The sequence below is a fragment of the Neomonachus schauinslandi genome, chromosome 1 (genome assembly GCF_002201575.2).
Source record: "Neomonachus schauinslandi chromosome 1, ASM220157v2, whole genome shotgun sequence".
Lineage (NCBI taxonomy): Eukaryota > Metazoa > Chordata > Mammalia > Carnivora > Phocidae > Neomonachus > Neomonachus schauinslandi.
This window is the reverse complement of record NC_058403.1, coordinates 121,330,091-121,349,071: the sequence shown is the minus strand read 5'-3', so window position 1 is coordinate 121,349,071 and position 18,981 is coordinate 121,330,091. Positions and strand designations below refer to the sequence as shown.

Here is an 18,981-nt window from a genome sequence, read left to right as displayed (position 1 = left end):
GAAGCCAAATTGAAGGGATTTCTATTGAGCAAAAATATAACACTCTTAGCTTTAAAAGGCCTAAGTGCAACTGACTGAAACTCTTCAAATATGTTTAAATCTATAGGTTCATAATGATAAAAAAAATTGGCCAGTTTTGAATTGTGATAGGGATTCAACTCACAATCTAAAAACTTAGAAAGAATCAAATTTTTATCCTGTATTTCCCACATAAAGTTGAACTATTGGTTATTGACTATAAAAATAGAATTCTTATAAAAATACTCCACCTTACAAATATATATAAAGTATTTCAATGAATAAATGAAAAATAAGTTATTGAATTAGAATATCCTTATTTTACAACTCCCAATAAACTAATCGTTCTAGACATTGGGCATCAAAAGCTGCTAATGTCACAAAAAGAAAGAAAACCAGACACTGTGTGCCTCCTGGTGAAGGAACACAGCACCACCTATGGTCTTTTCAAAGGGATTTTATCTAAGTCTGATAAAGCATCTGGCTCCAGCTGCCAGCTTGCAGCAAATACAGATCATAGAGGAATGTGTTGAACTGCACCAAGAGCAAAATCTAGACTATGGGAAAGCTACACAAAAGTCCTGAAATTGCCATCTGAAAAGGTGTAAAGAAAAGAAAAAACGGAGAGGAGTCCTAGAGATTAAAAGACCCTTTAAAGACATTGCAGTTTTTTGAATGGTCAGGACTAAACTATAGAGTCTCGGATTGCCCACAAGTGAAAAGCTCTAAAGAAACACAAGAAAGTGATTACTACAAAAGACAGGATAATGGATACTTTTGAAGGAATGGAGGGTGTTGAGATCAGAATGGGGCATATGAATGGATTTCTGGGGTAAATGGCAACTTTCTAGCCACCTGGGTGACCTGGGTGGCAGTTACAGAGATGTTCACCTTATAATAATTCAGTAATGATACATTTGTCTTGGGTGTGTTCTGATGCTGTGTTTTAATTATTTTATAATTTTATTTTATAAAAATACCTAAAGATGCAGTGGTTATTGACTCCTTAATAGTCAGAAGCAATCAAATAGCAAAGTTATAAATTGCCTATTACATAACCCCTAAAAATCAGTAAGAAATTAAACTTCATTCACATAGAAAATCAGGCAAGAGCTATGACCAGGCAGTGCACAATAAAAGAAATACAAATAGGTTTAAATATATGAAGACACTCATCCTTACATAATAAGATGATTAAACTGCCCTGGGATGTTTTTACCTCTCAAATGAGCAAATGCCCATAAAGTATGGTAAAGCAATCACTCTAACATGTTTCTGGGAGCGTAAATTTGTACAACCTCAGCAGGGGACAGTTAAGCTATACTTGTTGAAATGATAAACCAGTATACCCCGTGCCCAGCAATTTTATTACCAGGAATTTATCCTAGAGATCTAGTTGCACATGAACAAAATGACATATATTTTCATTTTCATTGTTTTTATTTTCAAAGGATTAGAAACAACTTAATGTCCATCAGAAGGGACTGATTTAATAAATTAAGATACATCTATACAATGAAATAGTATGCATCTATAAAAAAACAAGGAAGGCTTTTATATATAGACATAGAATCATCTCCAAGATATATATTTTAAGTGGGAAAAAAAAAAACACGGTAAAGAAGAGAATGTGTGGATTGCCACTACCCTTCTCAAAAGAGAGGAGAAAAAGAAATTCAACTGATAATGTTGGTTGACCCTAGGAAGAAGAACTGAGTGACTGGCAGACAGAGATGGGATAGAGATCTTTCATTGGATGTACCTTGTACTATTAGAATTCTGTACCATGTGAATATGTAAGCAATTCCAAAAAAATTAAATTTAAGGAAGAATAATTGGGTATCCCAACAATGACTAATGAACATGGATTTATGAAGGAAGTTCAGAAGTTTAATACAATTATCAATGAAGAATTCATGAAATCACTAGGAACTCCTGCTTTGGATTCAATAAGTCAATCCACAGAGAAATCCAAAAATGGACAAAGGAAATCAACTGTTTTGGAGTTCTTTGAGATATTTGAGTTGAGATATTAAAAATAAAAATAGGGGTCACATCAATATTTCACAATGCTATTTCTTGTTACCAGACTTTTATGTAATTTTAGGAACTGATTTTGAGTCTTCTTCATAATATCACTACTATATTTTATATTAAAATTTAACTTTCTAGATTTGTTAAATTACTAGGATCAGAGTCCACACTTTCTCCTAGGTGGTTTGTGATCATTGGTATTTGTTGATTTGGCAACAATTGACACCTTTACAATGTTAAGCCGTCACATCCAGAATCCTGGACTATTTTCTCATTTATTTAAATGTTGAATTATTTCCTTGATATAGTTTTTTTCTTTATTGAAATCTTGCAAATTTTTTGATAAATTAATTTCCAGAAACATTTTTGTTGTTGTTGTTTTTTTGTTGTTGTTTCTATCATTTTCTTCCTACTGGTTATTGCTATTTGAGAAAAATGCTACTAATTTTGAGATTCTCTTTCTACCTGCAAACTTTTGTTGGCCTTGTTTATTTCTATGAATCTCTTTATTTTGCTTTTTTATCCTTTCTATACAAGTGATCTACATACAGATGGCCTGCAAATAATGATGTTTCCTTTTCAACCTCTATGTCTCTTATTTTCTTCTTTTATAGCTTTGACCAAGACCTCTGGTATTATATTAAACAATACCTGTGAATCAAATGTCCCTTTGATTTCCTCCTGTGGTACCATATTCCTCTCATTTACCACACTGCTATAGTTGGAATTTCATAGTTGAGGTGATTATTTTATTAATATTAATTTCCCTCATTGTACTATAAGCTCCATGAAGGAGCAGATTTTTCTCACCATTGTATCCCTGGCATAGTGCCTGGGATGTATTTATCTCAATAAATATTTCTTGAATGAATAAATGAATGGCCTAAGCTGATAAATAAGAATTTAAGAAAATCATAATAGATGAGGACCAAATTTTCTTATCTTGCCTTTTCCTCCCCTGTTCCAATTACAAGCTCATTAACACTCAGGAGCATATATATCATTCAGGGTATTTTGGCTGCAAGCACCAAAACTGGCTGGCTAAATTAAACAAGAGGGGAATTTACTGGAAGGAATTAAGGAGATGGGGATTAGAAGATGAAAGGAAGGCTGAAACCCTACACATAGAAAAGAGCAATTCTGAGGATGTAAAATAGAAACTACTCAACAGTTTTGTCAGGGTGCTGCTGGGGCAACCAAGGAGCACCAATGACTCTCATCATCTTATTGCTCTGATCGAGACCCCTGCTCCATCTCACGACCCTGAGATCACCACCTGAGCCAGAACCAAGAGTCAGAAGCTTAACCAATGGAGCCACCTGGGTGCCCCTACCCAGGTTTTCATAGGCTATTTGTTTCATTCTTCACATTTTTAAGTTTGGTCTATTTGGAGTTTATATATATAATATATATTATTACATATATATACATAAACATTATAAAACATTTATATATATATATACAAGTTTTTTCTCTTCCAAATGGATATCCAGAGATCCAACCCTATTCATTTAAAGTATCTTTTTCCTCAGTGATTAGAGATGCTACTTAAATCATAGGCTGAAATTTTCCATATGTTTGGGCCAATTTTTGGTATTTCTGTTCCATTGGTCTGTCCATTCATGAACCCAATACTACATTGTTTTAATTATAGAGGTTTTATAGTATGGTTTTTTTTTTTTTTAAGATTTTATTTATTTATTTGAGACAGAGAGAATGAGATACAGAGAGCATGAGAGGGAGGAGGGTCAGAGGGAGAAGCAGACTCCCTGCCGAGCAGGGAGCCCGATGCGGGACTCGATCCAGGGACTCCAGGATCATGACCTGAGCCGAAGGCAGTCGCTTAACCAACTGAGCCACCCAGGCGCCCTATAGTATGTTTTAATAGCCAGCATAATCTACTGTTCTTTGGCCGGGGGGAGGGGGTGCATTCCTGTCTGTTTTAAATTATTTATCCACATGAACTTTAAAAGTAACTTGTCTAGCTCCAGGAAAACAAACAAAAAACAAAACCATGTATTGATATTTTGATTGGGGTCATGTTAAGTTTACGTATTAACTTGGGAAGAATTGGCATCTTTAAAATGTTTATCCAAGAATAAGAGATGTTTCCATTAGTTCAAGTTTTCTTTTGCATTTTGGGGTGTATTTTAAGGTTTTCCTCTTTACAGGATTTGCACATTTCTTGTTAAGTATTTCTTTTTGATATTGTTTGTATCACACCAGTCATTGGTAATTGTGTATGTGAAAGCTATTACTTTGTATGCTAATTTTTATCTTATTATGCTGCTGTATTACTTATTACTGTGCTGTATTAGTTTTAATTTTGACTTTCTTGTGTTTTCCACCTAAACATTCAGGTCATCTGTATGTACTTGCCTCTTCCGTGCAATCTTGATTTCCCTCATTGTTTTTTGTCTAATTGTTTTGTTCTTTACACCAATACAATGTTAAAATGGAGGTAGCTGATGTCCTGTCTCCTTCCTTGATTTTCTGCTTACTTTCCTTTGATGAGAATGCCAATAGTGTATCCCCATTACACAAGATGCTAGATTTTATTTTTTTTCCTAAGGATTTATTTATTTTTAAAGAGGGGGAGAAGGGAAGAGGGGAAGAGGGAGAGAATCTTCAAGCAGACTCCCCGCTGATCACGGAGCCCAACAGTATGGGGCTCCATCTCAAGACCCGTGACCTGAGCGGAAACCAAGAGTTGGATGCTTAACCAACTCAGCCCACCCAGGTACCCCTAGATTTTACTTTTTAAAAAATCAGAAATGGGTGTTGAATTTTGCCAAAGGTCTTTTCATCATCCATGGAGAAAACTATGATGTTTGTTCTTAGATCTACTACAATGCAAGTTATATAAACACATTTCCTAATACTGAACCATCTTTGTATCAGTCATGCTAAAATTACCTTAAAATGTGCTATAGATTCTGTTTACTAATATTTTATTTAGGACTTTTGCAGCAATATTCATATGTGAGATTGGTCTGTGGGTTTTTTGGTACAATCTTTATCAGATTTAGATACCAACATTATACTTGCTTCATAAGAAGAAAACTAAACTTTCCTTCATTCTTCTACATTTTCTAAGTTTACCTAACATTAGGGATTATTTGGTACTTTCCTCCTGAAACCATCTGGGCCAAGCACTTTTTTGTGGGAGTTAGTTCTTTGATAACCTTCTCTATTCCTTCTGTGGAAATTTTTGTCACTTTCCACCTCCAGTAAGATGAATTTCAGTGAATTATATTTTTCTAGGAAAGTAATCATTTATCAAATTTATTGGTACCAAGTTATGAGAGTAATCTTATGTTTGTTTGAATACCCTTTTACTGGCTATTTCTCCCTTTTATTTATTTATGGCATTTGAGCTTTCTTTCTTGATTGAGAAAGCTAAAGGACTGTCTTTGTTTTTTTATGAACTGTTACTTATTTTACATCTAATTACTTTCTGCTTTTATTTATCTTTATTAAAGAATTTTGGGGGAGGGACCTAAATATCAGAACTATGGGATTCCATTAAGTCAGTGATGGGGGAAATCCATAGCTTTTAAATACTTTATGTAAATAATGAAAATTAAAATAAGTAAATATTCAACTCAAAAAAGAAAGTAAAGAAAATAGATGGCAATAAAGACAAAGTGTTTGACCTTCTTCAAGTCAGATGCTGACAAGATGGAAGCCAACTGCTAAATCATTCTCCTAGATTGGCCCCTGGATGTGGACTACTACGGGATGACGACATCCTAGAACACTCTGAATTCACGGCTACTGCTCCAAGCACAGGGCAACCATCTCCTCAGGTGACCCAGGCATCTTAACCAGACACAGGATGGAAGTATAGTTTTTCCATGCAGATCTTTAAAAATATTCTACTACTAGCAATCCATAACAGCAAAGGAGCAGCTTTTGTGCAACTCAATCCCTACTAGTAATTAATATTAAGCTGAACTGTGTCCAAAATGACCTGTACACAGTTACTATAGCTACTTTAAAATTAAAGCTAAAGCTAAAATACGCCAAAGTCTACAAGGTTGTATGAATCTCAGCAATTAAGTGTAAAATTTTATGTTTACCAATGTTTAGTATTTAAAGGAATTTATTTCCTGAAACCGTATCTACCATCTTCAATTTCAATTATATTTGACAGACATTAAGAGCACACCAGGGAAAATATTTATAACAAATAAAAAGAAAGCATACAAAATTACACATGTAGTAATGACTTTGCAAAACAAAATATAAATATGCCATATTTTATACACCAAAATATTCACAGTGGTAGTAACTCCTTGAAGGTAAAAATCCCTGTCCTACTCGTCTTTCTAGTGCCATTTTACAGAAGAGTTCCTGGTACAAAGTAGGTATTCAGTAAGTGCTTGCTGGAAAAAATGAAAGTGAACAATATACATCTTCAAAAAAAAGGTACTCGATCAAGTAAATATATGAAATTTTAATATTTTTATCTGAAATATACAAAGGACTAAAGACAAAGTCAATACCTAACTAAAATTCTCTGAAGTAACATCATTATTACAAAGTTAAATCTTGAGTCAAAAATCCAAATCTAAAAATATGGTCTCAAAAATCACGTATCTACATATAACACTAAGAAAGTAAATTGTCTTATGCTGCATCATCATCATCCACAGCAGCATAGATGGCTTGATTCCTCCTCTTAATTTTCTTTCTTTGTTCAGGTTCATGTTCATCACTCAGCCTCTTCAATGGCAACTCTAAGTCATTTCCATCCTCTGACCCCGGAGCCTCACCAAGTTTCCCCTCTCTGCCATCTGGGGAACCCAATGTATCATCAGAAGATACAACCATGGAACCCGGCAAGATCCTGACATCAGAGAAGCTTGCAGAGAAGTCAGAAGCTTGATCAGAAGGTTCTACAGATGGTGTATTCATGTCACTATGCGTACTTACAATACTATCTTCATCTTCCTCTTCTTCATCTAACATTATTTCATCTGGATTAATAGAGGACAGGGCAGATGTATCTGTGTTATATTCACTACGGTCTTCTCCAGAGTCATTACTCTCCATGTCATCCTGCTCTTCAAATTCACCACACAAGTGATGTTCTTCCTTGGCCTTCTGAAGCCTGACATTCATGTCAGTGATGCCAAGTTGGGCACAAAACTCAGTAGTTTGAGGATTGATCCTATGAACCAACTGCATTTGTGTCTGTGGCCTGCTAGGGTCATAACAAGCAGCTGTTATGCTAAAGTTACATGGAACTTTGAGGTCATGATTCAGTATTTCCAATACTTTGTTCATAGCTTCTTCTGTTGCACTATAATCCCACCTACAAAAGTCCAAAACAATAGCTTTTTACATTTTATCAGCCTCAGACAATAAAAGATGAAATCTAACTATGGACTTCATGTGCAAGGATAAAATATAAACCATATATAAAAATTCCATCTAACAAAATTATAGTTAATTTGCCAAAGGACCATTTTGAAATAAAAACAATTCTTAGAAAAAACTTAACTCACACTCTAAAACAAGTACAAATTAATGTGTTAACCAAATCTCCACTATATTATAGTTAGTTTTACACATGCTTATTCATCTATATACTTACCTGGGTTGGTATTCCCATCATCCAATTTTATATCCCTTGATGGAAAATCTGTAGTTTTCCATACCAGTCAGTAAACCCTGAATTACTCTGACACTCATTTAACAATAATTCCCTTGATTAAGAAAAGAAAAGAAAAAGGTGGAGGGGACAAAAATTGGGTATGCAACAGAGAGAGCAAACCCTAAATAAGGTCAGCCTTACCTTGTATGCAGGCCATTATTTTCAGGCATATTCCAGAGGCGCTCAGTCACATTAATAAGATCGTCAGTAGCCCTGAGAACAGTGAGCCATTCAATATCATACTCTAAGTACTCAGGAGCACTGGGGTCATGTTCTATTTCTATTACCTATAGAAAAGAAATCAGTAATTTTAAGAATGCATTTCTATTTTTAATATTCTAAGAATTTCAATTTAATAGCTAACAAACACGTAACTTAAGTGTTCCCAAAGAATTGTCAGAATACATAAATTATAGAGCATAAATAAATTCTAAAGGGAAAATTAATATTTTTCTAATCATTGGAAGAGCAAAACTATATCGCAAAGTTATTTCATTTTCATTTTACCTGAAGAAAGTCTCTATGTGGTAAGCATTTGTCCAAGGCTAAAAATTTGGTTGCTTTGGCTGTCTGTCCTTTATCCTTGGCCTAGAAATATGAACCATGATTTAAGAAAAAATGTTAAAATATCACATGTAATTCATACACAGAACAGGATGGAAACAATCTTTATTAAACATACCCCTAAGTCGTGTGTCAAAGCAACAACTGTCACTGTTCCAAAGTAAGTTAGTTCTATAACCACTTGTGTAAATGACAGGCAAGGCACTTAAACTCTCTGGGTTTCAACTTCCTAACAAAAGTCAAAGCAGACACAAATGCTGATGATAATATTGATACTGTTAAAGCACATAACACAAAGGTTAATGATAACAGAAGAGCTTAAAAGTAATCTGGCAGAGCTAAAACTAAACAACTTTTAGAAGAAATTATACGGAAAAATCTTTATAACCTTGGGTTGGGCAAAGATCTCTTAGATACACCACCAAAAGTAGGTATGATACATTCACAGAATGAAAGATTGTTTAACAATAAAAATGAAAGAAATACTAAACCTGCTGAATGAATGAACCTCAAAAACAAGCAAAGGAAAGAAACCACAAGCCAAAGACTACAGATTTTTGATCCCATTTATATAAGTGTTCAGAAAAGGCAAATCCAGAGAGACACAAAGCAGATCAGTGGGTGCCTGGGGCTGAGGGTGAGAACACGGACTCACAGCAAATAGACACAAAAGATCTTTTGGGGTGCTGGAAATGTTCTAAAACTGGGCTATGTGATATTTGCTCTGGAAACATCTGGAACTCTGGAAATATACTAAAACTCACTGAACTGTACATTTAAATAGGTGAATTTTATGTTATGTAAATTATACTCCAATGAAACTATTTAAAAAAAATGCACTGGCAGAAAGAAACATGGGTAGGAGGTGGTGGGTCACAAACACGAAGATCATACTGGATGCAGTAAAAAAGTGACTCAGGGAGAATAGTAAGGCACATGGAGGAAAATAGACAAGGAAGCAGGCTATGGGCCATCCTGCTGTGGGCCAGGTTTTAGTTCACTGGTGGTGAGGGACTAAGAGAGGTGCAAGGCACACAGATTACAGGCAGATGATGGCAGCAGGGCAGTTCTGAGGAAAGGTGACTTTTGGTATTGGAAAAAGGGGCTGAAACAGAACACTGGCAAAGTCAGAGGAGGTTGAGGAGCTAAGAAAAAGGGATCAAACCATATTAATTCAGAGATTTAAGTCCCTGAGGTTGACAGAAGATGGATGGGGAGAAAAGTACCAAATCTGATGCTTCAATAAAAATCCAGGAGTGTCATGAGCCCTAGGAGACAGAAGAGAGTAACACAGATGTAGAAAAGGTGACTGATAGAAACCAATGAGTTAGACATTAAAAGAGAATAATCACTTTGGCAGTGGCCCAAAGGAAAATAAAAGGAGTAACCTTGCCTCCTCCTCCCAGTGAAACTGGGGAGTGAGGATAAGCCCACAACAGCAAGGGCCTACAGGAGTATTTTCAAACAGAACTTTCCAATCTGTATTTGAGGAACATCATTAAAGTGTACCCCCACCATGGAAAAGTGTTGGGTCGAGTTCAGGAAGCACTGCACACCACACTCCACTCTTGGAGAAAGGCAGTGCCCATTAACACATTAAAGACTCTCAGAAATTTTATGGAAGCCTTTGAGAAGAAATCTCGAACCTTGTTAACGCAGCATTTTCTAAATGGTTTCTCTATGGAATACTTTATGGGGCAAGTCAGAGCTGGTGAGAATGGGAGGGGAAAGGGAGAGCCACACCATCTCCATAAAAGCCTAATTGTAAGTATAAATTTATTCTCTACCTTCCATCGAGCACTATCATCCAAGCAGTTTCCCCAAGGAAAACTCGGGGAGTCCCTCTCTGTCACCAAATCCTGATGATTCCGCTTCCAAAATCTCTCTGGAACCTGCGTTCTCTGTGTTCCCTCTCCGCCGCAGGTTAGAACCTTGTCCTTTTACGCCTCCCATTTTACTTACTAGAGCCCATACACAAAACTGCTACCAAACTAACCTTTCTGAAATGAAAATCTGGTTTCATCACTCCTCAACTCCCCCCCTTACCTTCTGGTTAAAACCCAAACTCCAGAGCATGGCCCAGAAGGCAGCTATGATCTCGTTCCAGCCTCATCTCTCCCTCTGCCTCAGCCATAGGGACCGCTGCAGTCCCCCAGTGCGTATCAGCGCCAGGCATTCAGGCCACCAGGCTTTGCACACACTGATCGCTCTACCCGGATGGTGTTACCTAGATTCTACTGCTTCCTGGCACAGTCGATTCCTCTGGAAAACCTTCTCCATCTCTTCATCTCCGGTCCACATCCCCATCTCAGTGCAGTATGGCGGAGGTGCTCCCACGGTATCCCGGCACTTTTCATCACCAATTTATTACACTATTTTATAATCACCTGCGTGTCTCTTCCCCCCAAGGATACGGAGTTACTCACAAGAGCAAAGTTATCTTTGATCTCTTTCTCTCAATTTACAACTGTGCCCACAGTGCCTTAGGCCACACATATCTGGTAAGTGTTTGTTAAATGAAAGAATAAATATTTTTGGTTTCTACCTGATGCTGCATCAAGGCTGCAAACTTCACGTGAAGGTGTGCGGAAAACCAGTACGTGGGCTTGAAGTGCTCTAAGAGCTCTGAGGCAGCAGGACTTCCCAAGGTGTTATTTTCCACTTCTTGTCGGAAAAAAGATTTTGTCTTAAGAAGCTGCTGCTTATTTCCATAATGATAGATCTTTCTTGGCCAATCGTGAGATAAGAATATGTCCATAGGCTGCTTCAGCTTTAACAGAAAGAGAAAGAAAACTTAAAAAAAAAAAAAGATCAAAAGCAATCCCCGGCTTTCTCTCCACTACCGCACAACCGTTTGCCCACTTAGAGCTTTAGATTTCTCTGTAATTCATTCTAAGGAAACTTCATTTAAGAAGGTCACAGAAACACTAAGAAATACTAAGCTCACTCATCTAAGCCAGGAGAAACCGCTTTCCCTCTCCTCACAAAACACCCCTATTTTCCATGGCAAGGCAGGGCCATACAGATACACTGGGATCAGACTGTCAGCCAGCTATGGTCTTTGGTAGAGGGCCTCTAAAATATATAGTAACTGTCATTCTTTTCCTTTCTAGTGAATAAACTGTTTTAAGATACAGAGACACCAGATTTCATGAGATCTATAATGTAAATAATACAGTAAAACCCAAAGGTATATATTCCTTTTTTTTCCCCTAATGGACTCATATAGCATACACCTAAAAAACTGTGTTTACTACATAAATTATAGTAAAGGTATTTAAGGTGGCTGGTGTCTTCATGGGGAGGCCACAAAATACACTCCATACTTTACTGATCCCCAGCACCTTCAAGTAATTTGCAACAAATACCTGGAAAACTAAATTAAAATAACTTAAGTGGTTCAAGACGATGCAAGATATGACAGATATGACTAATCACTGAATAACTGATTCAGGCAGTAAGTGCAATGAAATTTCAGAATAGGCTGATGGCTTTAAAACAGAGCACTGGTGGGGCACCTGGGTGGCTCAGCTGGTTAAGCATCTGACCCTTAATCTCAGCTCAGGTCTTGATCTCGGGGTCATGAGTTCAAGCCTTACATTGGGCCCCACGCTTGGGCATGGAGCCTACTTAAAAAACCAAACCAAACAAAAAACTAGAACACTGGTATCTAAGCTGGTTCTTCGAAGACTGGTAGGACTGAAATGGGGAAAAGGAAAAAGCATTCAAGGTAGGGAACTGTTATGAGTAGGGTATTAAAGAAATGCCCGCAAAGCATCCTCATGCTCCTGCAGAGACTGTAGGGTATGGTGGGAAGGGCCTGAGAGCATCAGGCAGGCTCCACCCCTTAACTCCTTGGGAAATCCCGGGGAAGGCTACTTACCTATCTGAGCCTTGACCTCGCATCCTTAATGTGACAAAGTCAGAGTAACACCTACTTCACAGAATTGTGTGGCAATTATATGAAATATCATGTGTGAAAACTGCTTAGCCCAGTGTCAGGCATTTAATGTGTTCTCAAACAAAAACCTAGTTTCACCTACTCTCCAGTTAAGCCAAGTGTTCCAAAGCCACCTTCACAATTTTACCATTTTTTTCTATCATTTTTACCACTATTTATTTCCTATTTAAAACCATTAGTTAAAATATTTTAATATTTTCTTTAAAGTATCACTTTATGTCAATAGATATTCTTTAGCCTTATCCTAAGTAGTAATATCTGAAGTCATGGATTAAATGTTCTATTTTATTATTACTCCCTAAAATAAATTCATAACATTAGAATTAAAAAATGTTCATCTGTGAAACTCCTAAAAACAACTCAAGATCCAAATTTTAGAAATACTGAATTAAGTCTTCTTGGAAGTTGTATACCAAAATGATCAAAATACACTTTGGTACAGAATTGCTTTAACATTTTTTCAAGTCTGCTATAATGTACTTTTTACATACCTGTTTTAATTTATAGACTTCAATATTTCTCACATGATATATACTCCTTATTGTAGCTGGATTATAAGGGGGGCACTCAAAATGACCTTAAATTAAAGAAGAGAAATAAGCTATATTCAACTCCCTTAAATAGCGCAAATACAAATATATACATACACTTCAAAACTGAGGTCTGTCATTAATGCTTTTGGTTCTTAAAAATTTTACGAAGACACTGCTCTTAAAGTGCTGGTATTTTCTACTAATAAGTGATCACTAACTATAAATCTAAATAACTGAGGGGCTTATGATTTTTTAAATTAAATTATATTTAATACGGAATATGTTGGTTATTCATAGTTTAAAAATTTAAAAGATACCATCAGAATGGAATGAGAAGAGTTCCTCCAGAGAGTAGACCAGTGATGCCTAGGGCTGGGGTGGGAGCAGGGATTAACTACAAAACTTTTAGGAATGATAGAAATGTTCTAAATCTGGATGGTTGCATAACCCTATAAAGTCACTAAAACTCATTGAGTTGTATACTTCCAAAGACATGTAAATTTTACCTCTACAAAGCTGCTAAAACAATGGGAGGCAGGGATCCTCCTATTCCTGTCCCCCAGCCACCAGTAAACACTACCTAGAGGCAACCAGTGTTGATCAGGTTTTAGTATTTTATTCCAGGGATATCAACTATGCATATAATAATACACAAACTTCTTTATCCTTCCTTTTTTTTTACACAAATGGCAGTATAGTTTATACATGTCCTGTGCCTTGTTTTTTGCACTTATCTTGGCGTTCTTTGTATATGTCACACATAGAGCTGCTTCTCTTCCTTTTTTAAAAAAAAAAATAGCTTCATAGCACTACATTGTATTATCATGATACAGTTAATTAGTTCCTACCTTTTGTCATTACAAACAAGGCTGAAATAAAAAAATGTGTACACATCATTTTGCACTTATGGAATATATCTGTAAATTACATTCCTGGAAATAGAACTCCTGGGTTTTATAATTTCCACAGACTACCAGCTGTCCTCCAAAGAGTGGGAGGACAGTTTGCACCCACACTTGCCATGAAGGAGACGGCCTATTTTTGTACTCCTGTGCCAATAGTTTAGAATCATGGGGAACAGCGCAGCAGGGAACAGACTTGTGATTTAACAGTTACATTGAGGATATAAGTTTTAGCTGCCAACTCATAAAAATTTGAAATCAATGTGAACCCAAGTTATCCCTTTAACTTGAAAACCAAGATATAATCTTTTCAGATACAGTGGAATGAGTAAGTACAGTGTGGTATACTTCTACAATGGAATACTACTGACAAATTAAAATGAATAGAGTGAGATATATCAACATGGATTCCAAAAACTAAATAGTAAACAATGAAGCAAGCTGCAGGAAGATACATGCAAAATGATACATTCACATCAAGTTTAAAACATGCTATATCATACACTGTTTAAAGCTGTTACACAACTCGTAATGACGTAATCAAGCTAATGACAAATACCAAATTCAGAAGAATGACTGCCTGGTGAGGAAAGGGAAGGATAAAAGGAGAAGAATGGGACTGAGGACAGATAAACAGTGAGCTGTGACTGTATCTATACTGTTTCATTTCTTTAAAATCCTAACTAAAAGTTACAAAATACAAAGACTTGATAAAACTAGATGGTGGATACATAAATAGTATGTTCTAGTGTTCTCAACATTTTCCTATGTATAAAATATTTCATTAAAAAAGTAATAATAGTTCAGAGAAAAAATCCAATGAAAAAGTCAAACTATATATTATGCTTAAGTTACTCTGAAGCACGCAAGTTCCAAAGTTTAAAAACAATTCTTAGAATAATACCTTTTCGATAGTCATGAGATTTAAAGATACCAGAGATGCCACCAATCCTTACGCCTCGGTATTTTACTACACCAGCCAAACCTGAAAAAGCACACAGTTAAATAAAATTACCATAGGCAGAGGCAATCTCTTTACTAACTAAATGAATAGTTTAAAGGCCTAGAACTCCATGCAGTCCTAAAATTATTTGAAAATTAAATGTCATGATGAAGTTACTCTCTTACATAGTGATATGCCAACAATATATAAGGCAGACTAGGGAGGAGAGGCCTAGAAGCAGAGAGGCAAGAGACTAAGCAGAAGGGAAGGAACAAATGAGATTAGGTGTGTTAAGGGAGAAACAGACATAATTTGGTACCTAATAGAATTTTACAGTGGGTTGGGGGGGGAATAAGGAAAAATGTCCTATGATGGATTTATAGGTTATAAATCTGAAAGTCAACAGATATAAAGAACCTGCAGTTTCTATATTTCATTTCTGACTGACCATCTTCAAACACCTTCTCACAATATTGCAGCTGTCAAAAGATCAACCAGTAACGAAGTAGAGAAATTACATTTCTTAAATTATGATGTCATCATTAGAGCTATAAAGATTTTATTTATTTGAGGGAAAGAAAGCACGAGCTAGGGGAGGTGCAGAGGGAGAGAGAGAATCTCTCAAGCAGACTCCGCGCTGAGCAAGGAGACCAACGTGGGGCTCTATCTCACACTGCTGAAATGATGGCCTGAGCCGAAACCCAGAGTTGTATGCTCAACTGAGTGAGCCACCCCGGTGCCCCGCTATAGACATTTAAATAAAGAGAAGAAAGGCCTGTATAGTCTAACAGGACTAGAATTGAACCTGAATCTAAACACAGATTACAAGTAATGCAGAGGATAAAAGGAACATGTTAAACAACATAAGAAATTCCAATCAGCTAAATCCAGAAAGCAGGAAATTCTACAAGACAAATTTCTCATTTTCTTCAACAAATAAACAACATGCGGTGGGGGAGAAAAAGGGACCGTTACAGCCTAAGAGGCTTTAGAATCATGACAGTCAAATGAAATGTGTGGACCTGGTTTGGAGTCTATTTGAACAAGCCAATTGTAAAACCAACCTCTTTGTGATAATCACAGAAATCTGAACATGAACTAGGCAACAGATAATGGGAATTTTAGTTAAGTATAATAATGGTACTGTAGCTGTGATATTTTTAAAAATCCTTATCTCTTAAAAATATGTACTGACGTATTCACAGGTGAAATAATCTGATGGCTGGGATTTGTTTTACAATACTCCAGTCACTTCTTCCCACAAACAAGTCTGGAGGGGAGTGGGGTTGATATAAGGATGGCAGAATGATAATAGTTGTTGAAGCTGGTTAATAGGTACAAAGACTCATTATACTATTCTGTATTTTTGTGTATGTCTAACAATTTCCATTATAATAAGTTTAAGTTTTCTTAATTTAATAGAGTAAGAAAAATAAAGGGATTGCAAATAGTGTAAAAGGCCTTTACAATTATATTTATTATTACTACATTATCTATATTGCTTAAAACACTAGATGAAGCATGGACATATTTTCATGATTACCTACTTAAATTAACTGTTTTATTTATATTTTCATAATTAACTATTTAAATTAAGAGGCATTCCCCAAAAAACTATACATCTCAAGATGCTGCCCAACTATTATACAAATCCTAACAGGCTCTTCCATTCCAAACAAATCAAAACATTACTCAGGAACACATACCTAAATAATAAATGTTTGGCGCCACCCAGCCACCATAGGGTAACTCTTGCAAATGATTTGAGGCTTCATGGTTTCCCCCAATGAAGACTGTGAGAACTGGGGCCTTTTTCTCTCCAGAGTAATACCTAGAACATAAGGGTAAAGTTGTCAGTTGGCATAGCAGAAATCAGACATAGAGAAAAGCAGTAACTCGTGCCTATAAAATTGGGCATAGCAGAAAAGCAAAATAAGATCCAAAGGAAAAATCTGAGCGCACTATAAAAAACTCTAAACGAATTGCCTATACTTGTCCTTAAGAATGAAGGGGCTGACACCTTGGGTTCAAAGCCAGAGTGCGTTCAATGAGGTTAAGAACTTTGTCAGTTCTTAACCTTAGCTTCTAGAACGCGGACGAGCACTAAGCAGGCGTCCAATAAAAACTCCTGGATCAGTAAATAAAGCAGTCCCAGAGTCCTATCAAGTACAAGGTAGATTAACCTGTCAGCTTCTTCCTGCAGGTCTTTCCCTCAGGCTTCGATTTCCGAAAACAGACAAGACAGGTGAAAGGAAATGAGAAAAGTGACATTTACTAAGCAACCTTTCCTAGACACAGCGTGAACAAAGAAGGTAACTAAGTAAGACAGCTAGGCAGTGGAGGGGGGGTGGGGGGGGAATTCGAATCCAGTCCGGGTTCTCTCCCACTCACTGCTGGATAGTCACACTTCGCACCGCCGGGTCCGGGGCCCGGGGCGCGCCGCTCACCTGTAGAAGGTCTGCATGTGGCGGTACTTGGGCGGGACGGCCATGCAACGCAAGTCGGCCTCGTTGCGCACCGCCTGGAAGTCGCCGCAACACAGCAGAAGATCTATCGGCCCGGGGCCGCGCCTCTCCGCCAGCGCAAGCGTCTCATAGATCTTGTCCAGCTCGCCGTGGCAGCAGCCGGCCACAGCCACCCGCATCCTGCCGGCTCGAGGCGGGGAGCGCTGCCCCCAAGCCCCTACACCAGAGCCAGCCCAGGGCAGACAGCAAAGCGCGGACCGATCGTTCAGCTCCCGCCAACACTGACTGAGCGCACCCCTCGAAAAGACGCCTGAAATAGAATTCACTTCCGGTTTCCAAATCTCGCGAGAGATGGATAGAGAGGGCAAGAATCACAGGATTTGAGAGCGCTTTATAGTGGGTTGGGGCTTTGCTTGTCTTCCTGGGTCTTTGAATTCTAGTAGTCTGACAGATGATAAAAATCAAAACCAGGGGACCCTGGGTGGCTCAGTCGGTTAAGCTTCTGCCTTAGGCTGAGGTCAGGATCCCAGAGTCCTGGGATTGACTCCCCCATGGGGCTCTTGTTCAGTGGGCAGTCTGCTTCTCCCTCTGCCTGCTGTTCGCGCTCTCTCTCTAATAAATAAATTAATCTTTTTTTAAAAAAATCAAAACCAGAATAGTTGGTTTATTTTTTTAAACCCAGAAACAGTAGTTTAGTTTGATAAAATTAAGCCAGACTAAACAAGTGAGACCGTGGGATTGGCTAATTCCCTAGGACGAACCTCTCAAGGCAGATAATTGCCTGAAAGCGAATTAGAAATTAAAAGATTTTTTAAAAGACACATCAAACTAAAAATAATTTTTAAATAAAACTTAAAAACTCGCTGAGGGTTTCGAAATTACCCACTGAAAAGTTTCTAAAATTATCAGTTATTTTTTTTTAAAGGGGCCGGGGACTCTTCTTCCTACCAAACAGGTGTTTGCATAACTAGACTGCAAGCTCAATGAAAGCAGAAGAATGTCTCGAAAACATCCAGGAGGGAAAAGAACCAAACAACTGAAAAATGAGTGGCCAAGACAGAAAAAGTAAACACCACTGGCCAATTTGATCAAGAAAAGTAATCTAATCAAGATAATACAGAGAGTAACAAATCCATCTCTCATTTAAAAAAAAAATGCATAAAATAACATTGTAGGAACAATGACACCAGGATTAATTCAAAAGTAAGCAGAAGATGTTAACAGAACCATGACAAGAAAATTCTGGAAAAGTCGAAGAAATCCATTGAAAGACATTGTACCCAGAGTGGCTTACAGGCAATTTCTTTCAAATGTACAAGATATAACTTTCATTATGTTTAAACTGAACAAAAGAGAAGAAAGGACTGGAAATCTAGTATTTCTAATCTTTTTTAATACTATGTTTTCCTTCTGATTTGGATTTTTAAATATATAAGAGATGCTTTTTACAGCATTGCTAAATTTAACTTTTTCCATTTGATTTTTTAAATTTTATTTAAATTCAATTAATTAACATATAGTGTATTATTAGTTTCAGAGATACAGTTCAGTGCTTCATCAGTTGCATATAATAGCCAGTGCTCATTACATCAAGTGCCCTCCTTAATGCCCATCACCCAGTTACCCCACTTCCCCACCCACCTCCCCTCCAGCAACTCTCAGTTTGTTTCCTATAGTTAAGAGTCTCTTACGGTTTGTCTCTCTATCTGATTTCATCTTATTTTATTTTTCCTTCCCTTCCCCTATGATTCTCTGTTTTGTTTCTAAATTCTACATAAGAGTGAAACCATATAACTGTCTTTCTCTGATTGATTTGTTTTGCTTAGCATAATACTATCTGGTCCCATCCACATCATTGCAAAGGGTAAGATTTCTTTCTTTTTTTTTTTTTTTTTTTTT

General features: G+C 37.0%; 1 protein-coding gene across 2 annotated transcripts; it reads right to left on the bottom strand.

Moving 5' to 3' along the window:
* Positions 1-6,158: 6,158 nt before the first annotated feature.
* On the bottom strand, positions 6,159-17,397 carry DBR1 (debranching RNA lariats 1). 2 transcript variants are annotated; one of them, XM_021678754.1, is made up of 8 exons: positions 17,065-17,397; positions 16,324-16,448; positions 14,579-14,659; positions 12,731-12,816; positions 10,824-11,048; positions 8,222-8,302; positions 7,856-8,001; positions 6,159-7,372 (listed from the first exon to the last, which is right to left on the bottom strand). In XM_021678754.1, exons 1-8 carry the CDS (start codon positions 17,259-17,261, stop codon positions 6,685-6,687), a joined length of 1,629 nt encoding a protein of 542 aa, XP_021534429.1. In that variant the 5' UTR covers positions 17,262-17,397; the 3' UTR covers positions 6,159-6,684. The 2 variants fall into 2 exon arrangements, with proteins under 2 accessions (XP_021534429.1, XP_044771400.1); XM_044915465.1 differs by lacking the exon at positions 14,579-14,659 and having other exon boundaries at positions 17,065-17,368.
* Positions 17,398-18,981: the final 1,584 nt, after the last annotated feature.